This window comes from Corylus avellana, chromosome 1 (assembly GCF_965113065.1).
Source record: "Corylus avellana chromosome 1, dhCorAvel1.hap1.2, whole genome shotgun sequence".
NCBI lineage: Eukaryota > Viridiplantae > Streptophyta > Magnoliopsida > Fagales > Betulaceae > Corylus > Corylus avellana.
In genome coordinates this window covers 38,813,106-38,831,223 of record NC_142490.1, presented here as the reverse complement: position 1 = coordinate 38,831,223, position 18,118 = coordinate 38,813,106, and the positions used below count along the sequence as shown (strand labels likewise).

Below are 18,118 nucleotides of genomic sequence, written 5' to 3'. Positions count from 1 at the left end.
TAAAGATCATAATAAGAAATGATAACCGATAAGTAAAGTTTTTCCAAAATTTAATTTTAATCATAAAATAATTTCGTCATTTTACTTTGGAGTGAAAGCGACGAATCCCATTGGTAGGTGACCCAGCCTTTACGTCTCTCCCTCCCCTCACAGTCAGTCCCATTTGCCGTATCACCTCCATGGTTTTTGTCCCCTAGTCCCAGGCTCCCAGCTACAGATATTTGTCTCTGCTCTCCGTGACTCCGTCATAATCACACAAGTGTCCTCCATGGAATTTGTCTGAATCTATAGCGTGAACGAAAGTAGGACCAACATTGCCAAAAATCACGCCTCTGACCTCACAAGAAGCTCGGTGTCTGCGCAGTGGGCATGGGTCGCCTTTGCGTATTCGCTGTCAGAACGATAACAAACATTGTGGCGTCGATGCTGACTTCACTTTGATTCAACCGAGAAAATAGGATTGGCTCTCTTTTCCGCTTCCGTTTCCGCTTCCACTTCCGCATTGACGCTCTGAGTCATCTATATATGTCCTACGCCTGGCTGCCATATGGCTTCAGCGTCTTTGATCCACGCGCGCTACGGTTATTCGCTGAGGTTTTGTGGTAATCTTAGGAACGGGACGCGTGGACCTCTAGCCTCCTCCTCCTCCTCCTATCCGCCATCCTCTACGACGTCGTGTTCGTCTTCTTCTTCGTGTTGTTCGTCTTCGTCCTTGAATCATGGTCAGGGATTGAGCTTTTCTTCTGGTAATTTTTTTTTTGTCATCTGGTTAAATTCTTTCTTTGTTTTTGTATTGGTGATTAGTTTGTGTTTCAGAGAGGGCTTTGAATCAGAAATTGAAAATTTTTATTGTTAGAATCATTGGATATGAAAGAGGATTTTGAAATGGTTCTGTTCGTGTGTATGTGAGCGTTTACATAGAGATCACGAGCATCCTCAGGTGTCTTGTTTTGGAAAATTAGTCGATTTTAGACGAGCAAGGTGAAAAATATTTGTGAGATTTTCGGACGATGATATATGGAATTATGATATGGTTTGGAATAGCTTAATTCTGTGATTAAATTGTATTAGGAGCATTTTGCATCTATATAGAGTCCTTGAATGGCAGCATATGACCTTCCAGATTTCTGAGTTGAACATTAGCTTATAGCTGACAGGTGCATTGGACATGGACTTAATTGAATCCTTTTGCCATAAACAATTATTGCCTTGAAACTTTTCCATTCTCTTACTGTTACGCTTATAGCCGACAAGTGCTTTGGACGTAATTGGATTCTTTTGCCATATTCAATTATTGCCTTAAAACTTGTCTATTTTCTTACTATTACCAACAAAAAAGAAAGTCCAAAATAATGAAAAAAAAAAAAAAATAGGAAGGAGAAGAAAAAAAGAAAGTTACTGCTGAAAGCATCTAAAATTTTCATAGCCTGTGTCCAAATGACACAAAATTAGTTTGACAGCTTCCATCGGTCAAACATTGGTCACTTGGAAAAGTGTTTCGAAAGGGAGAAAAATGTACATCTCAAAACTTTAGTACTGTAAAGAGTTAGTACTATTATTTGGTGCAAGAGAAGAATTTGATCAAAATTTTGGAATTTTATTCCTTTTGGTAACCAATGGATGCTCTTCCCAATTTTGATTATCAGCAACGAAAAGGTGAATTACTTGAGTGAACTCTTGTATGCTAAAAAATTCTAAAATTATGAGCATCATCTTATTTATACGTGCATGCCTTTGATGTATTATACTGTCATACCTTGAGTGAGTATGCTCCAATTTTCATTCTCATCGAAGATGCTAGATGAACTTGTGCAGGCACAAATAATAGTTGGAGACATCAAGGCCGTAAAGCTCAAGCTATGGGTACCACCACCCAGGGCAATGCAACATCATCCTGGGGCATTTCAAATTCGAAGAATGAACCCGATCATCTTCTTGTCCTAGTTCATGGCATCTTGGCGAGGTATATGTTGATCAAAGACTATGCTCAAAATAGTATACACAGAGAATAGAAATTGAGGAAGTGAGAGATAAAGGACAGAAAAAGTAGTGGATGGGTGACATATGCTATTCATATGCAGTGGAGTTGTTGTTCAGTTGGGGAAAGATATCCAAATTTTTTAGGCTTCATTCTAGATTATGATCAATTATCTTCTGCTCTAAATTTCCCTTTATCATTTTCCTTTCTTTTTGCTACTTAAGAGTATTAATAGCTTTAATCTATTCAAGAATCTGAAGTCCCTTTTCATCAATTAAGGAGGTACTGGGCGCTGTTCTAAGAAAGTGGGTCTATCAAGTATTTGCCTGAGTAGCATATTTTGACAGAATGCTTATGTATCTGATTAATACCTACATTAAAGTATGATCGTAGAACTAGTGGTGTAGTTGGATGTCATCACGAATCCATGAATGTATTTCCTACTTTGGAAGCTTTTGTACTTGCTGGTGATCCAATTGCTTTTGCTGGTTTTTCCATATTCAACTAAAAAAGGGTTTATTGCTATTTCTTGTTACATGTCATCTTATCAAAAAATGTGTTCTGCTTCGTTCTAGAATATGCATAAGATGATTTGTTAGTACATTGATACTACAGTTTGGTAGAACTTGATAGGCTGATTAGCTATTAACTGAAAGTAACTTCCGTGAATGTAGATTTATATGTAATCAGTAAGAGGAAGGTCTTTCTAAAATGGATAGTATTTCCTTGCAACTTGATATGGTTTTCAATTTTTTTTCCATGCTTTTTTCTTCTTTTGTACACTGTTGGATGTTCTTATGGGCCACTACTTCAGCAATTTTCTTACTAAAAACAGTTTTGATTAATAAGTGATTCTCACTGACGAGTTTCAGGGCAGTTCTTTCATAGTTATGTGTTCCTGGAAACATTTCACAGTTACATTTCTTTCAGGCTTTAATCTTCACTGTATATTGAGTTGACAGATTTTTTGGGTAGTGCAGCCCAAGCGACTGGATATATGTAGAAGCAGAGTTAAAAAAGCGTCTTGGGAGAAACTTCTTGATTTATGGTGTGTTTTAATTCAATTTTTTTTTTTTTTTTTTTTTTTTGTTAATTTTCTTGTGGGCAGTTTCCTCCATTTTTAGAGAATTAATTAAGAAAAGGGTTGGACCTCCTAATTCAACAATTTAGTATTTGTTGAGTGTTTTTTTTTTCCCAGATATATGATGTAATATAAATAAATTGAGAACAGTTGAACAAAACTTGGACTATCCAAAATATGTCATAAAATAGGGTGCAACTTATTGACGTGCATTGACAATTGACACCATAAAAGAGAAATGATAATCACACCACTTAAAAGAACTAATAGTTGATTTTTTAGTGTTACTAATAGTTGATTTTTTAGTGTTTTAATTGGAAGAGATGGCAGAAAAGACCAGGTCAGAGGTGGTTTGGAAAAAAAAAAAAGACGACAAAAACAAAAGTCTTATTCTTGAACTTTGTTCTTAATGAACAATGGTACAAACACAATTGTATTGTGACATGAAAAGTTACAATAAGATGCTAAGAAATATGGTAGTATAATTTTTGTGCATATGATTTTCCTTTCAAAAGCTTTGTGTTAGTGTTGTTTTTTCATGCATGCAGCAAGTTCATCCAACACCTATACTAAAACGTTTTATGGAATTGAGGGGGCTGGAAAGCGATTAGCAGATGAAGTGAGTCTTCAAACTATGCAAAATAGAATTTTCAGCTCCATTAGTATCTAATGTAACCTGTGGTTTTGTTCGGAAATGACTTAATTTTGTTCTATACAGGTCATGCAAGTTGTGCAAAAAACACAGAGCCTGAAAAAGATCTCATTTTTGGCACATTCTCTTGGTGGCTTGTTTGCAAGATATGCTCTTGCTGTTCTTTATACGCCGCTTGGATTAAGTAGTGGGGAACCTGATGATCCTGCCAGTTCTACAGTGGAAAATTCACAAACAGCATGCTCTTCAAGACGAGGTATGATTGCTGGATTGGAGCCAATCAATTTTATTACCTTGGCAACTCCACATCTTGGGGTGAGAGGGAGAAAGCAGGTTGGTCCTCAAGGGTATAGCTCTTTGTGTCTGTTTTATCACAGTTTTGCCGTTTTAATCAGCCTATATTGATGCCAATCTGGCCTACTCCACCCCTTTTTTTTTGGGTTGTTATGTTCAAACTTTGCATTTCTGCTAAATGTATGTGCTCTTATTATTGCAGTAGAGGGTTTTGCATGCGTCTGTGTGCATGGGAAGATAAAGTTGCATTTCCTTATTGTGTGCCAATTTGTCAAAACATTTGGAGTTCTTTTAATTTAGGTCTATAGCTGTTTACTTAATTCTAGAAAAGTATAAGAGTATGCTTAAAAAAAAGGAAAAGAAAATAGAGAAAAAGTATAGGTGTATAAACTTGAAGTAGGATAAATTGTTTCAATTACGAATCTAAGATGTTTTTCTTTTCTATTAGTAATTCAATTTCATTAAAAATGTAGGTTGAAACCCTAGCATACAGGAAGTATACAAGAGAAACCCTCTAATATGGAGAAAAAGAGGAACCAAAAACTCTTAAAAATTGGAAATGGATAGACTATTGAACACTGTTATCATGTGTAGAGGGGTTAGGACAACACATTTTTCAGCTTTAACATCGAAGTCTTTTGATCTTCAAAGCTCATTGCATTCTGTTCTCTCCAATTACGCCACATTAAACACAAAGGAGCCAACCTCCAAACTTCCAGAGCGTTATGATTTTCTATTTTTCTTCTCCATCTCACCCTTCTAGGCATAATCCAAATAATCTTGCAATTTCACAATGAAGAAGGAGGCGATCAATAGATTCCCCACTTTTTTATTGCATATACAGCACCGATACACAACAATGACAGTCCTCTTGCTCTAGTTATCCAAAGTTAAGATTTTCCCTAAGGCCGCCATCCACATAAAGAACGCCACTCTCGAATAAGCCTTAACTTTTCAAATAGTCTTCTAAGGAAAAGAAGAGCTTACAAGAATGGATAACACATGATAGTAAAACTTCTCTTCAAACTTTTTCCTTTTGGAAGGTATCCAACAAGTTCTATCCTTATCTCATTTCCTTACTCTGAGACTACAACTCAAAGAAAGAAGGGACCACTTCCACCTCCCAATCATGCACTGGTCTGATAAAAAATATATTTTGATGAAGATTTAAGGCATATGATTCGCCACCCATGAATCCTTACAACGTGCAATTCTAAATAATTCCGGATAAGAAATCTTCAAGGGATGTTCCCCACAACATAAATCATACCAAAACCTCACCTTGGATCCATCTCCCATCTTATACCTAACAAATTTAGATAAAACTTCCCACTCCCTCCTTATACATTTCCACACTCTCACTTCGAAGGGGCCCACAACCTCCTTAGAATACCAATCTCCCCTTAAACTATCATACTTATTTCCACCACCGATTTCCTTAAAGCCTCCATTTCCATAACATACCACCACAACCACTTTCTTAGAAGAGCTCGGTTAAAGAAAATCAAAATTTTCCCCAATTCTCATGATTTTATCAAAGTACAAATTTTTGACCACGTTAGTAAATGGAACTTAAACTCATCGCCAAGTCCACCCTATAGAAAATCCCTCTGAAGTTTTTTTTAAGTCTATTAGTCATGCCTACTGGAATAAGGAAGAGAGAAATAATATGTTGGTAGATTAGAGAGAGTGCTTTTTATCAGAGTCTCTGCCTTCCTTAGATAGAGAGAGCCTCTTCCAGCCCACCAAATGATGTTCTATTTTCTCAATAATGCCATTCAAATTAGTAGAAGACTTGTAAGAAACTTCCAAAGGAAGACCTAAATACTTTATTGGCAAAGAAGCCATTCGACCCAAGAATACTAGCCAAACCCTTTACATCACCTACATCGCCTACAAGAACTATCTCTAATCTGGATAAATTAATCTTCAGCCCCAACTTTGCTTTAAAACATAAGAAGAGACACTGCAGATGACAAAATTGTTACAATTAGCCTCACAAAATATTAAAGTATTATCTGTAAGACTGTAACAATAAATGTAGCATTATAATCTCTTCATTATTTCTCGACCTCACTAAAAATCCTAATAAGAGTCTCTTGTCCACTGTAATAGACATCATCTTACTTGGTGCTTCCATTACAAACACAAACAGTAATGAAAACAACGATCCCCCTATCTTAATCCACATGAGCTCCTAAAGAAAATAGGAGAACCATTGATGAGAATGGAAAATCACACCATAGATATGCAATGCACTATCCAATCTCGCCATCTCTCCCCAAACCACATCTCTTCAATAAATATAACAGAAACTCCCAATTATCATGATCATAAGCCTTCTTCAAATCCAATTTACGTAACACTCCAAGTTCCTCAGATCAAATCTAACTATTCAGACATTCATTAGCCACCTGGGCGAATCCAAAATTTCTCTACCTCTGTTAAATGCATTTTGTGAACTTGAAACTATCATTCCCAATACTGATTCAACCTCTTCACCAAGACCTTAGAAATAATTTTATACACACTACCCACTAAACTAATAGGACAAAAACCCTTAATCTCCACTGCCTCAACTTTCTTAGGGATGAGGTACACAAAAGTAGCATTAAAGCAGTTCTCAAACTTCCGTTGGCTATGAAACTTCTTATAAACTTCCATGATGTCGTTTTTCAATAGCTCCCAGCACTTTTGGGAAAAGGCCATAGAAAATTCGTTGGGGCCTTATCACCATTGAATTCTCTCACCACTTCCAACACTTCACTCTCCTCAAAGTCTTTTTCCAACCAATTTCTCTTCTCTGCATCAATGAAAATGAATGAAAGGCTGTCTAATTTTGGTAGCCATTTATACTGTTAAGAATACAACTGTTTGTAGAAAAGCACAATGTTCCCTTATTTTTGTAGAGTCAAAAGACATAGTCCTCTTAACAACTAAAGACTCCTTTGTTTTTTTTTTTTTCTTTGCGAAATTGCCACTTGATGAAAGAATTATTATCTCCCTCTCTCAACCAAAGGGCCCTTGATTTTTTGTCTCCAACTCACTTCTTCAAGAATGATAATCCTTTCCAACTCTCTAGAAATATCTTCCTTCCTCAATCTTTTATCCTCAATTAAAGGTCTTTTCTCTGCAATCATATCCAACTCACGAACACCATTAACTATCTCCTTCTGCTTCCTACATTACCAAAAACCTCCTCATTCCATTTCTTTAAATCTGATTTCAATGCTTTTCAATTTTTATGTCAACACATAACTAGTAGAACCCTGATATTATTGGACACCCACAATGTTTTTACCTACTCCACAAAACCCTCTGACTTTAGCCATGTATTCTCAAACTTAAAATACCTACTACCCTGCTTGCCACATCACAATCCAACATCAAAGGAAAGTGATCTGACATAATTCATGGAAGACGTTTCTGACATACATTTGAAAAATGTTTTTCCCAATCCGGAGATAGAAGGAACCTATCAATTTTAGAACATGCCTGAGAATCATGATTATTAAAAAAAGTAAAAATTATCCCTACTAGTGGAATGTCCATGAGGCCCCAAAAAAAAAAAAAAATCTGAAAAATCCAACATTGCTTATGACTGTCTGTGATCACTTGATCTTTCACAAGGGTACCAAGCTACATTAAAATCACCCCCAATACACCACAACACCTCCCACCAACTAATATGGCCAACCAATTCATCCCAAAGACATTTTATTTCCACATCATCATTAGGACCATTCACACCTACAAACGCCCATTCAAAATTCTCAATAACAATTCACGGTTTATTGAATACGCCAATCTCTTTAATTCAAGGTTTCCTCTATTAGAGGACTTCACACTCTAATCTATAACACTACCCACACCGTTTTGATGTTCACTAGCTTAATTGCAGCGAACAAAACCAACAATTGATCCTCAAAACCTTCACTTCACAGCCCAACTACATGACTTTTTTTTTTTTTTTTTACCACCCAATCTGAAGAAATAAGGCACTCTTTGTTCCTTAACTATAGCAAGTGGATGAATATTCAGTCGCTCATGTCCCTTACTCTCCTCATTTGGACAAGTCACTACAACCAAAGATGGACGAGTCACATCCCCACAAGAGAACAAATCTTTATCAACCTCAAACCTATCTCCATTCAAACAGTTTACCCTCTTCCCCTTTAAATTCCGACCTCGAAATCTCCTTCGCCCACCCCATTCTCCAAAAGCACCGGAGGGGTCCCAAAACATAAATTCAAAATGGGCCCTTTACTTTTTTGACCACCATCTACCACCTGTCGCTAATATTGATTGCCCAAGTGAGACTTGACCCTCTAAACTAAAGAACACTCCAAATGCATCCCCATTTCCAAGGATCCATTTACCTCCAAACTTTCTCCCGAACCACCATTAGACGCAATACTCGATGAACTCCCCTATAACAACAACCCACTCTCTTGTCATAGAACTCATTCCTCACTGGCATTAAATATTCCTTCGGTTTTGTCTGTGTAAGACCCAGACATTCCAGCTGCTTCTTCCGTTATCATTTGATCAATTGCCAAGCTTGCCGGAACTCCAGCATTGACTCCCTCTCTGCTGACATCAATAAATCTTTTGGTCTTGTTTGTGAAAGACCCAAATGCTTTGGCAACTTCTTTCGTTGACATCTGAACTAGTGCCGGTACGCCAACATCAACTTCCTCTACAACTAAAATGCTTGCAGCTTCTTGCCAAGGTACCGTTGGATAAGCGTCTCTCTTACTAGCCTTGCTCGAAGCTGTCACTTCTCCTTCCTTCACTCTCCATTTTTCCTTGATTATCGGTTGGGACCGCCGCTGATACATTGCCCCCGCATATCGGGCCAGATTCGTCTCATGTCTTCGAAAGTGTTTGGACTTTATCTCTTTCCTTCACAGCAGCCTTACTGGAGACCAACTGATTCTCCCCATCTCCTAAAGGTTGCCTCCTATCTAACCCTTTAGGCTTATTTAGCCTAGCCGCCACATTAGACCCAAAATCAATTGGGCTCATTCCTCTTAAACCCACTCCTTCATTCCCCGTTACCATCGCCTTATCGCCTACGTGGGCTTACCCATCGAGTTAACAATACTAGGACCTTACCTCTCCACTTCCCTTCTAAAGGAAAGCAACTTCTTTTATAGACCGAAAAATTAGGAGATCCTCCACGTTCAATGATGAAAAGATTAAGTTGTCTTTGCCAGATTGCACACCAAAAAATCTGGGTAACGGCTGCTCCTCCTTCATGTCACAAACTTCTGTTATGCTTACCTTTTGTGTCCCCAAAATATTCACAGTACACCTACTCGATGGCACGGTTTCTTGAGAATGTCCCTTCCCAGCTAAAACCTCCACAAACGACTATCGTCCTATATCCTCTGACCTTGGCATCAACAGAGAGTCATCACGCTTCTTACAATATCTACTTATGGTAGAATCCTCCTTCTCAAAATAATGAACCACCTTCCTCATCTGGACAAGACAACTCCACCCACTCCTTTCTGCGTTGCTGCCCTCCTGCACCATACTCCAATAACTCCAGGAACCTACCATGGCTATTCACACGCTTTTGTGCAACATCCTCTATATTACCCACTCTAAAAGTCCCAAAGAAATCCCGAAGATTGTCTCCTCTAATGAACTCTTCCACCGTCTTTAACAACCACCCCACGCTCGGCATGCCCAATGGTAAACACCTCTGCTCCTCTCGGCAAAAGGAATGCCGCTATTCCCAATCTCAGACAGAATTTCAAATACTTTTGCTTCGACATAGAAAGATAACCCAAATAACCCATGGTTAATCCAAAAAACTACAAAACCACAAAATCCTTAATGATATCATCAAAACACGCCCTCACACGTCGATAGCACTCACGATGCTGGAAACCGGCATCTCAGACACCGGGGCAGAAGGAGGTCCAGCAGTCGCTAGTTGCTCTTGGGAACCAATTTCTGAGGAGCAGGAGTTAGAGTTGAAAAAGGAGCAGCATTCTCCTTCACCTTGTATTTATAATTACGAATCTAAGATGTAGTCTCTGACATTCAAGAGTTCCATTGGTTTTATTACACATTCTCATATAATAATGTCAAAAAATATTTATCAGATAAAAAATTAATGTTAAAAAGTATACTTAAAAAAGAACAAAAAATGTTCAAGTTGTTTACTTAGTTGGTTGCTTGACCCTTTTTCCTTTATTAATTTTGATTGCAAAGTAGTATTTTTTTTGTTATGAGCCAACGACATCACTCTCTATTCCACTTTCACAGGGGAATGAAATTCCATTTGACCTACCTATAGGGCTTTGGCAACTAGTATACTGAATAACACTTATAACACTGTTAATTTTATCATAAAGATATGAAATAATTAAAAAATAATAATAATTACAAATGATCAAAGAATTAAGATACAGTAATCTAATGATAAGAGATTATTCATAAAAAAATTGATAAGAATGATGAGGAAATATATTATTGTGATGAGGGAAGTTGTTGCTGTGAGTTTCACCACAAAATTGTAAATACTGACAACAAAAACAACATTAATTATAGACTATTCTATAATTATTAGTACATGAACAATTACTAATCCTTTTCGACCAGTAGTCTGCTGGATTCATCAGTGACAGTGAGAAACAGCAATTTTTTCTTTCTAAATTATAAGTGCTCAATAATCTTGTGTATCCTGTTATCCCTTACTTATGTTGATGCTTCATGAATTTCATAGAAATTATAAATATTTTATTAAGTTTATGATTCTTCATGACCAGTAGCACCTGACTTCACACAGTTCAGCTTCCCTTTTATCTTTCAATTTTAATCTTTTATGGTTGTTCTTCAGCTACCATTCCTCTTTGGGGTTCCCATCTTAGAGAAGTTGGCTCCACCATTAGCTCCTATAATTGTTGGCCGAACTGGCAGTCAGCTGTTCCTTACTGATGGTAAACCTGAAAGACCACCTCTTCTTTTGAGAATGGCATCTGATTGTGAAGATGGAAAATTTATGTAAGTTAAGAAAGGATGTTATAGTTACCTAAGACATTTTCTTCTCTGCTACTGTAGTCCAATGGTTCTAATCTGTTTTGCTTTGCAGATCAGCCCTAGGTGCTTTTCGATGCCGCATTCTTTATGCAAACGTATCTTATGATCGTATCCACTCATATTATTCCTTTTTAATTTTTATTTTTTTATCTCAATGAGCTGGATGTGTTAACTCTCTTATTATTTGTTCTCTTTTAGTTATATCTATATCTTTAACTTCACATAGATATGGTTGGTTGGCGCACATCCTCTGTAAGGAGGGAATCAGAACTCTCTAAGGTGAGTTTGTAATTTCTCTTCTTAGACTACATCATGTGCTGATGGTTTTAAGTGTTGAGTTATTTATTATTCAGTATGTGAGCATTCTATCAAGGACTGAGATAGAGAGACTGACTAAAAGATAGTGTTATCTCTCTTTTTTTTCTTACCTTTTTTAGTTAGAACAAAAATTAATTGGTTGGTGCAATGGTAGGCGTATAACTTGAGTTTTTGCACTTTTTTTCTTTTCAATTCAACATTTCTTTTTTTGCTTATTTTTCTAGTGCTTTATATACAATTCACTTGAGGATGAATCATTATGGTCTTCTTCTTTTTTCATGTTTTTTCCTAACTATTTTGTCCTTTAGGGATTTTTCCACCAGTTTGCTATTTAGAGGAACGCCTGAATTTCATTCACGATTTGGCTGATTCTAATAGGATTTCTGCATATGAAATAAATGAAGAACGAGCTGAATAAAGCTTTTATTGTAAGCCATGAATATGAATCAGCAGCTTTATAATTATAGAAGTTGATGGTAATGGTAAGGAGTATGATGCAAGTCAAAGAAAGACCATGTCATGTTGGAATTTTCACTTCAGCAACCCAGCCCGGCAATTTTTGCCGTAGCAGCTTTATAGTAGGGATTTCTTGCTTTGGAAATATATAAGCTAGCTTGTTGTACATGAATAGAGTTTCCGCAACCTTGGTTCAGCTTAAGAATTGCAGCTTGTAATCCCTTGAGCCAAATGGGCCCCCTAAAATTGCAGAACAGAAACATATATTGGGTAACAGTGGTGCAGTGCTTGCTCATTTTGGGGATGGAGACAGTGAGCTAACTTAAATAAGAGCAGGACATGCCTTTCGAATGAGGAACATTCAAGTATCTCAAATATGCATGCAAATTTCATAGCATAAGACTCGTATCCGTGAGTAAAATTTCTCTCAGGTGATTTGTTTAGATATCAATAGGAATTTGAAACTGCAGGTTGGACTGCAGGAGGGTATGGGTTGCGTGATTATGGTTCATGGTTCTCACATAAAAGATGTCTTGTGAGTCTTGTTTGGCTGTTGTGAGTTGTCTTTCAATATTTCTGGTACAGAAATATGCAAGTTCTTAGTTATCTTTTGGGCAACTTTTCCAAATGCTGTAATACTCGTATGATCTTATAAATCTTGGTCTTTCATAGTATCTTAAAATATGTGATTAAATCTCCAGATATTATAATATCTATTATTTGCTGGAATCCAGCAATTTAGAAATGTTCTTTGCAAGAGTGTTTCACATGCTAGAAAAAACAGTTACTGAATTATTTTTGTTATTGAAACTGTAGAAATATAAACTTTAAATCAAGAGTCGGCCCTTATGTTTATGCATCATCCTGACATTTCCCATTTAATTAGAAGCCCCCTCGCCGATCTTTGGATGGTTACAAGCATGTTGTTGATGTTGAGTATTGTCCCCCAGTTGCCTCTGATGGTCCCCATTTTCGTCCGGAAGCAGCCAAAGCAAAGGAAGCTGCACAAAATACACCCAACGTGGAAAATACAGTGGAATATCATGAAATTATGGAAGGTAATATCAATTTGCCACAGAAACTGATGATGTGGTAATTCTTTAATGAGATTCTTACTGTGTGACATGGCAACAAATAATGAAAGTTTTTGTTTGTTAACAGAGGAAATGATACGTGGATTACAGCAATTAGGATGGAAAAAGGTTGATGTCAGCTTTCACTCGGCACTCTGGCCCTTCTTCGCCCATAACAACATTCATGTACTGACTCCACCCAACTTTTCATTTGGAGATGTTTGTTTGCTCCTCTGGTTTCAGTCTTTAATTTGATTCTTGCATGAATTTAGGTGAAAAATGAGTGGCTGCACAATGCTGGTGCTGGAGTGGTTGCTCATGTTGCAGACACCTTAAAACAACAAGAATCTACCCCGTTCATTTCTGCCGGCCTATAGCACATACAAGTATAAAACCACAACCGCCCGTCTCCCCCAATCTCTTTCTTCTTCTTGTTTGCTTTGTTAGTTAGTTGCTTCTTTTTTTAGTCAGCTAAGTAGACCATAGCTGAAACTTTGTGAAACAATCACATGATTCAATGTAAAATAATTGTATTTCCATTGGTCATTGAACAAGTTGATATATACGTCGTGTTGTCAATTTAGGCTTCCATGTGGCGTGCCAATAGTACAGTATTATATGGTGAAAACAATCGATTATTGGGTTTTTCCTTTTGTTTCTTTTCGGTTTTGGGTAGAGTTATTTTAGTCGTTAGTATTACTAGTTTCATTGTGGAACCATATTGGCACGTAAAGGCAGAGTTGTAAAATGATAATAAGTGTAGCATTACTTATTAATCTGTTGTGTTGGGTCTAGGTTGATTTCATGCTTAAAATATTATTATATTACTCCTATCACTACAAAAAAAAAAATTTTTTTTTACGGAAATTTTCTGACGTTTCTTGGTGTCTGACACGTCAGAAAATTTTTCTGACGTGTCGTTTCTGACGTGTGTTGATTGTCAGAAACGTAGGTGTTAGCAAAAAAATTTTACTGACGTGTTAGAGGGTAGAACGTCAGAATTTTCTGACGTTCTAATATACCACACGTCAGAAAAAATTGCTGACGTGGTAAATGTTACCACGTCAGAAATTTTTGACGTGGTAGAGATGCCACGTCAGAAAATTTTTTGACGTGGCATTTCTACCACGTCAGAAAATTTTCTGACGTGGTAAATTTTTTTTTGACATGAATTTTCTGACGTTCTAATGTACCACGTCAGAAAATAAATTTTTTTCTTTTTTAAAATTTTTTCTGGAGTGGTCTAGAGATTAAATTAATTTAATCTTTATTAATTTAAATTAATCAGAAATTTTTTCTTTATTAATTTAAATTAATTTTCAATTAATTTTTTTTTTTTTTAGGAATTTCTCTGCACCCCACTCGTGTGGCCGGTGCAGAGATTTTCGTTTCTCTGCAGGAGAGGTGCAGAGAAACGAAAATTTTTTTGCTTCTTTTCTCAATTTTTTCTTTCTCTCTTCTTTTTTCCGGCCAGCTCGATCTCCATTTTCTCACTCTCTCTCTTCTTTTCAATCTCCATTTTCAAAAATTCAAACCCAAAAAATCTTCAAAAAATCAATCTGAAAACCCAAAAACCCAAATGCCAAACTCAACAAATCTTCAAAAACCCAAAAATCTTCTTATCTTCTAGAAGAGATCGATCTCTTCTTCTTTCTCTTTTTTTCTTATTTTTTGTCTTCTGCTTCTCTTCTCCTCTTCTCCTCTTCTTTTTCTTCTTCTTCTTCTTTCTTCTTCGATTTGCTGCTTTCATTGTTTCCCTCTAGATCTAGAGGGAGCTGCCGTGCAATCATGTGCAGAGAAGCAGGCCAGGAGATTGAGAGAGGAGAGAGAGAGTGTGTGAGAAAACGTGCAGATCCAGAGTGTGGAGAATTAATTAAAGGGAGAATGAGAGAGGAGAGAGAGTGGGAGAAATAAACGATGGGGGAAAGAATAAAAAGAGTAAAAAGTTGAAGGAAAAAAGAAGAGGGAAAACTTTTAAAATTCCGCCCATATTTTTGCAAGAGAGAATTTCTGACGTGCCATGTGTAGCACGTTAGAAAATTCCTGACATGCCAGGTGTAGCACGTTAGGAATTTTCTGACGTGCCATCAGGAGTTTTTATAAAAAGATTAAAATCTAATTAATATATTTTCTGAAGGGTAAAGCATCACATCAGAAAATTCAGAAAAAAATTATATGATTATTTATTTATATATATGCAATAAATAATTAATTCTTGTATCATAATTTTCTGACGTGGCGGTGTGCCACGTCAGAATACCGCCACGTCAGAAAAATTCTGACGTGGTAGTGCACCACGTCAGAAAATTCTGACGTGGCACACCGCCACGTCAGAAAAATTCTGACGCAGCAAACGTGGCAATGTCAGAAAATATATATTTTTTTATGTTTTAAAATTTGTAACAATTTTCTGACGTTGGAGTATTTAACACGTCAGAAAATTCTGACGTGGTACTATTCACACGTCAGAAAAAAAAAAATTTCTGACGAAGTAAAATTCCAACGTCAGAAAATTAATGACGTGGCAACAATACATGTACTGTAGCCACGTCAGAAAATCCTATTTTTTTTGTAGTGTATGAGGTTTGCTGGATGGTAGGTCATCTTAGGTGAGAATGCAAACGAACGAGACTAATGGGGTTGAAACTAGGCTATGGCTTGAGTCGAGGGAGTACGTGTGAATCCCTTGAATTGTGCACCATTTAGATATTTCCTATCGGGTGCCCTAACGGTAGAAAATAATTCTCTCTATTTCAAATCTTCTCCATTTCTTTCATTTAGTGTATTTTAAAGGGTAGTCATAGGTTTGCTGGATGGTAATGGTAGGTGAGGATGCAAACGGACGAGACTAATGGGGTTGAAACTAGGCTATGGCTTGAGTTGAGGGAGCACGTGTGAATCCCTTGAATTGTGCACCATTTAGACCCTTTCTATCGGGTGCCCTAACGGTGGAAAATGATTCTCTTCATTTCAAATCTTCTTCATTTATTTCATTTAGTGCATTTAATGCACTACTATCATTAAAAATTTTGGACAACACTACTCTTCAAAATGAACTAAAGAGTAAGGTGTTATTAATCATTATAAATATTATAATCATATTCAAATATGGATTTTCAATGTCGGGTATGCTTGTCATACTTTTTTTACTTCATAATTTTATTTTTATTATTATTATTATTATTATTATTTTTTTAAAAAGACTATTCGAAGACAGTAATGTAATAATGATCGGATAAGTTGATATGAGATTGGGAATCTTGAATCCAAATGCCATATATTGCGGAGTAGATTTTAATTTACAGTATGATATTATATTGAAAGCATTGGGTTTCAAATTACATTATAATATATTATTATATATGTCTTACAAATTTTGACAGATTGACAACGTGATCGGGAATGGGATGAAAAATGCTTTTTCTTAAAAAAATAAAAAAAAAAAAAGAAAAAAAAAAAAAAGAAAAGGAGGGGATATATCAGTGACCTAGCATGACAAATCACTCTTCGTGGGCACGAAATGTCTACTCTTATCTTAGAGTTTTCTCATAACACAGTTTTGAACTTTTTTTTAAGAACCAAAAAGAAAAAAGAAAAAGTTTTTTTAATATTTTTATCAAGCCAACAAATTTTATTTTTTATTTTTTTTTTTTTGCCTAAAAAACCTTTTTAAGCTTTTTAACGCAATTCAAACATACTTTGAATATTATGAGTATCAAAACCCACCATTTTGAGTTGCTGTATTTTTTTTTTTTTTTTGGTAATATATATATATTTTTTATGATGTGGAAGTGATCAGCTGTTGGGTAGACAATTAATTGTGTTGTTATGACACGTGTTTAATCTTAAAGTATTACTACTCTTAATACACATTTATTCCACATTTTATAGGGGTTGATTGATATGAAGTGTTTAAAGTGATTTTCATTTTATTTCTTTTAAATGACTGAAATTATAAGTTATTTAAAATACAGCAAATTAATCTTTTGATAAGAAATTAACATGATAAATGAATCTAATTCTTTAAGAATCGTTAAAAAGTAATTATTGCATTGTTGCCGTTGTGTTACGATAAACACAATTTGCTTTTCCTGCTAGGGGTGTATAAGCGGTTGTTATTAGTGGTTATTGGCTAAAACCACAACGGTTCCTCTTATGCGATTAACAGTTATTTTTATAACCGGTGGTTAGCGGTTATTAAAACCAATAACTATCAGTTGATAATCATTTTTTTATATATGGGTTTTTTATAGTGTTTTGAGGTTTCTTTGTACCTCTTTTTTGGGATTATTTTAAATAAATTTGAAATTTTATTTTAAATAATAAATCCAAAACATTACAAGTCTAAAATCAATCCAAAAAACACAAAAACATTATATTAAGTATTTAATATAAGTCCCTAAGAGGTAGCTCAATCGGCTGTGGATCATGCCTCATAAAGCGGAAGTCACTAGTTCGAATCCCTCCCTCCCCCTTCCCTTGTGTGGACATGTCAAAAAAAAAAAAAAAAAAGAAAAAGTATTTAATATAAAAGTATAAATTATTATATATAAAGTTAGACAGTTAACGGTTATTAACCGCTTATAAAAGTGGTTATACAGTTAGCTAGGCCATGTTACAGATGAAAAAAAGGCATTTTTCTAACGAAAGAAAAGGATTAGAATATGACATTCTTAAAATTTTTAAAGGGAAAATTGCACTTTAGCCCCCCAAAGTTTGGGGTGATTTTCAATTTGACCACCAATGTTTCAATTTTTGCAATGCACACCCCAAAATTTCTATATTGCCCCTAATTTTTTTTTTTTTATAAAAAAAAAAAAATAAAAATTTAGAAGATGGCCAAAGGGGTGGCCATATTTTTTTTAAATTTTTTTTTTTATAAAAAATAAATTAGGAGCAATATAAGAATTTTGAGATAACACTGGTCGAATTGAAAACAATTTGCAAGTTTGGAAGGATGCATTGCAAAAATTGAAACATTGAAGGTCAAATTGAAAATGTCCTCAAACTTTGGGCGGTAAAGTGCACTTTTTCCCTTTTTTAAAATATGAGATTCTTATATTTTTAAATTTGAGTCATTCATTGCATTAACTGTTCAAATAAATACAGGGTTTATGTGTTATGAGGCACATGAGTTTGACATGTTGAAAACTAAAATTAATTACCTCAGTAATACACAAACTTCTACATTGTTTAGACCGTTAAATGTA

General features: G+C 35.7%; 1 protein-coding gene across 3 annotated transcripts; it reads left to right on the top strand.

Annotated features, from left to right (window-relative positions):
* Positions 1 to 222: 222 nt before the first annotated feature.
* LOC132170218 (Hydrolase-like protein family) lies at positions 223 to 13,497 on the top strand. 3 transcript variants are annotated; one of them, XM_059581112.2, is made up of 11 exons: positions 230 to 746; positions 1,816 to 1,963; positions 2,959 to 3,026; positions 3,608 to 3,678; positions 3,778 to 4,044; positions 10,862 to 11,025; positions 11,114 to 11,169; positions 11,288 to 11,340; positions 12,725 to 12,893; positions 12,997 to 13,094; positions 13,181 to 13,497. In XM_059581112.2, exons 1-11 carry the CDS (start codon positions 548 to 550, stop codon positions 13,283 to 13,285), a joined length of 1,398 nt encoding a protein of 465 aa, XP_059437095.2. In that variant the 5' UTR covers positions 230 to 547; the 3' UTR covers positions 13,286 to 13,497. The 3 variants fall into 3 exon arrangements, with proteins under 3 accessions (XP_059437096.2, XP_059437095.2, XP_059437094.2); XM_059581111.2 differs by having other exon boundaries at positions 12,722 to 12,893; XM_059581113.2 differs by lacking the exon at positions 13,181 to 13,497 and having other exon boundaries at positions 223 to 746; positions 12,786 to 12,893; positions 12,997 to 13,087.
* The last annotated feature ends 4,621 nt before the right edge of the window (positions 13,498 to 18,118 follow it).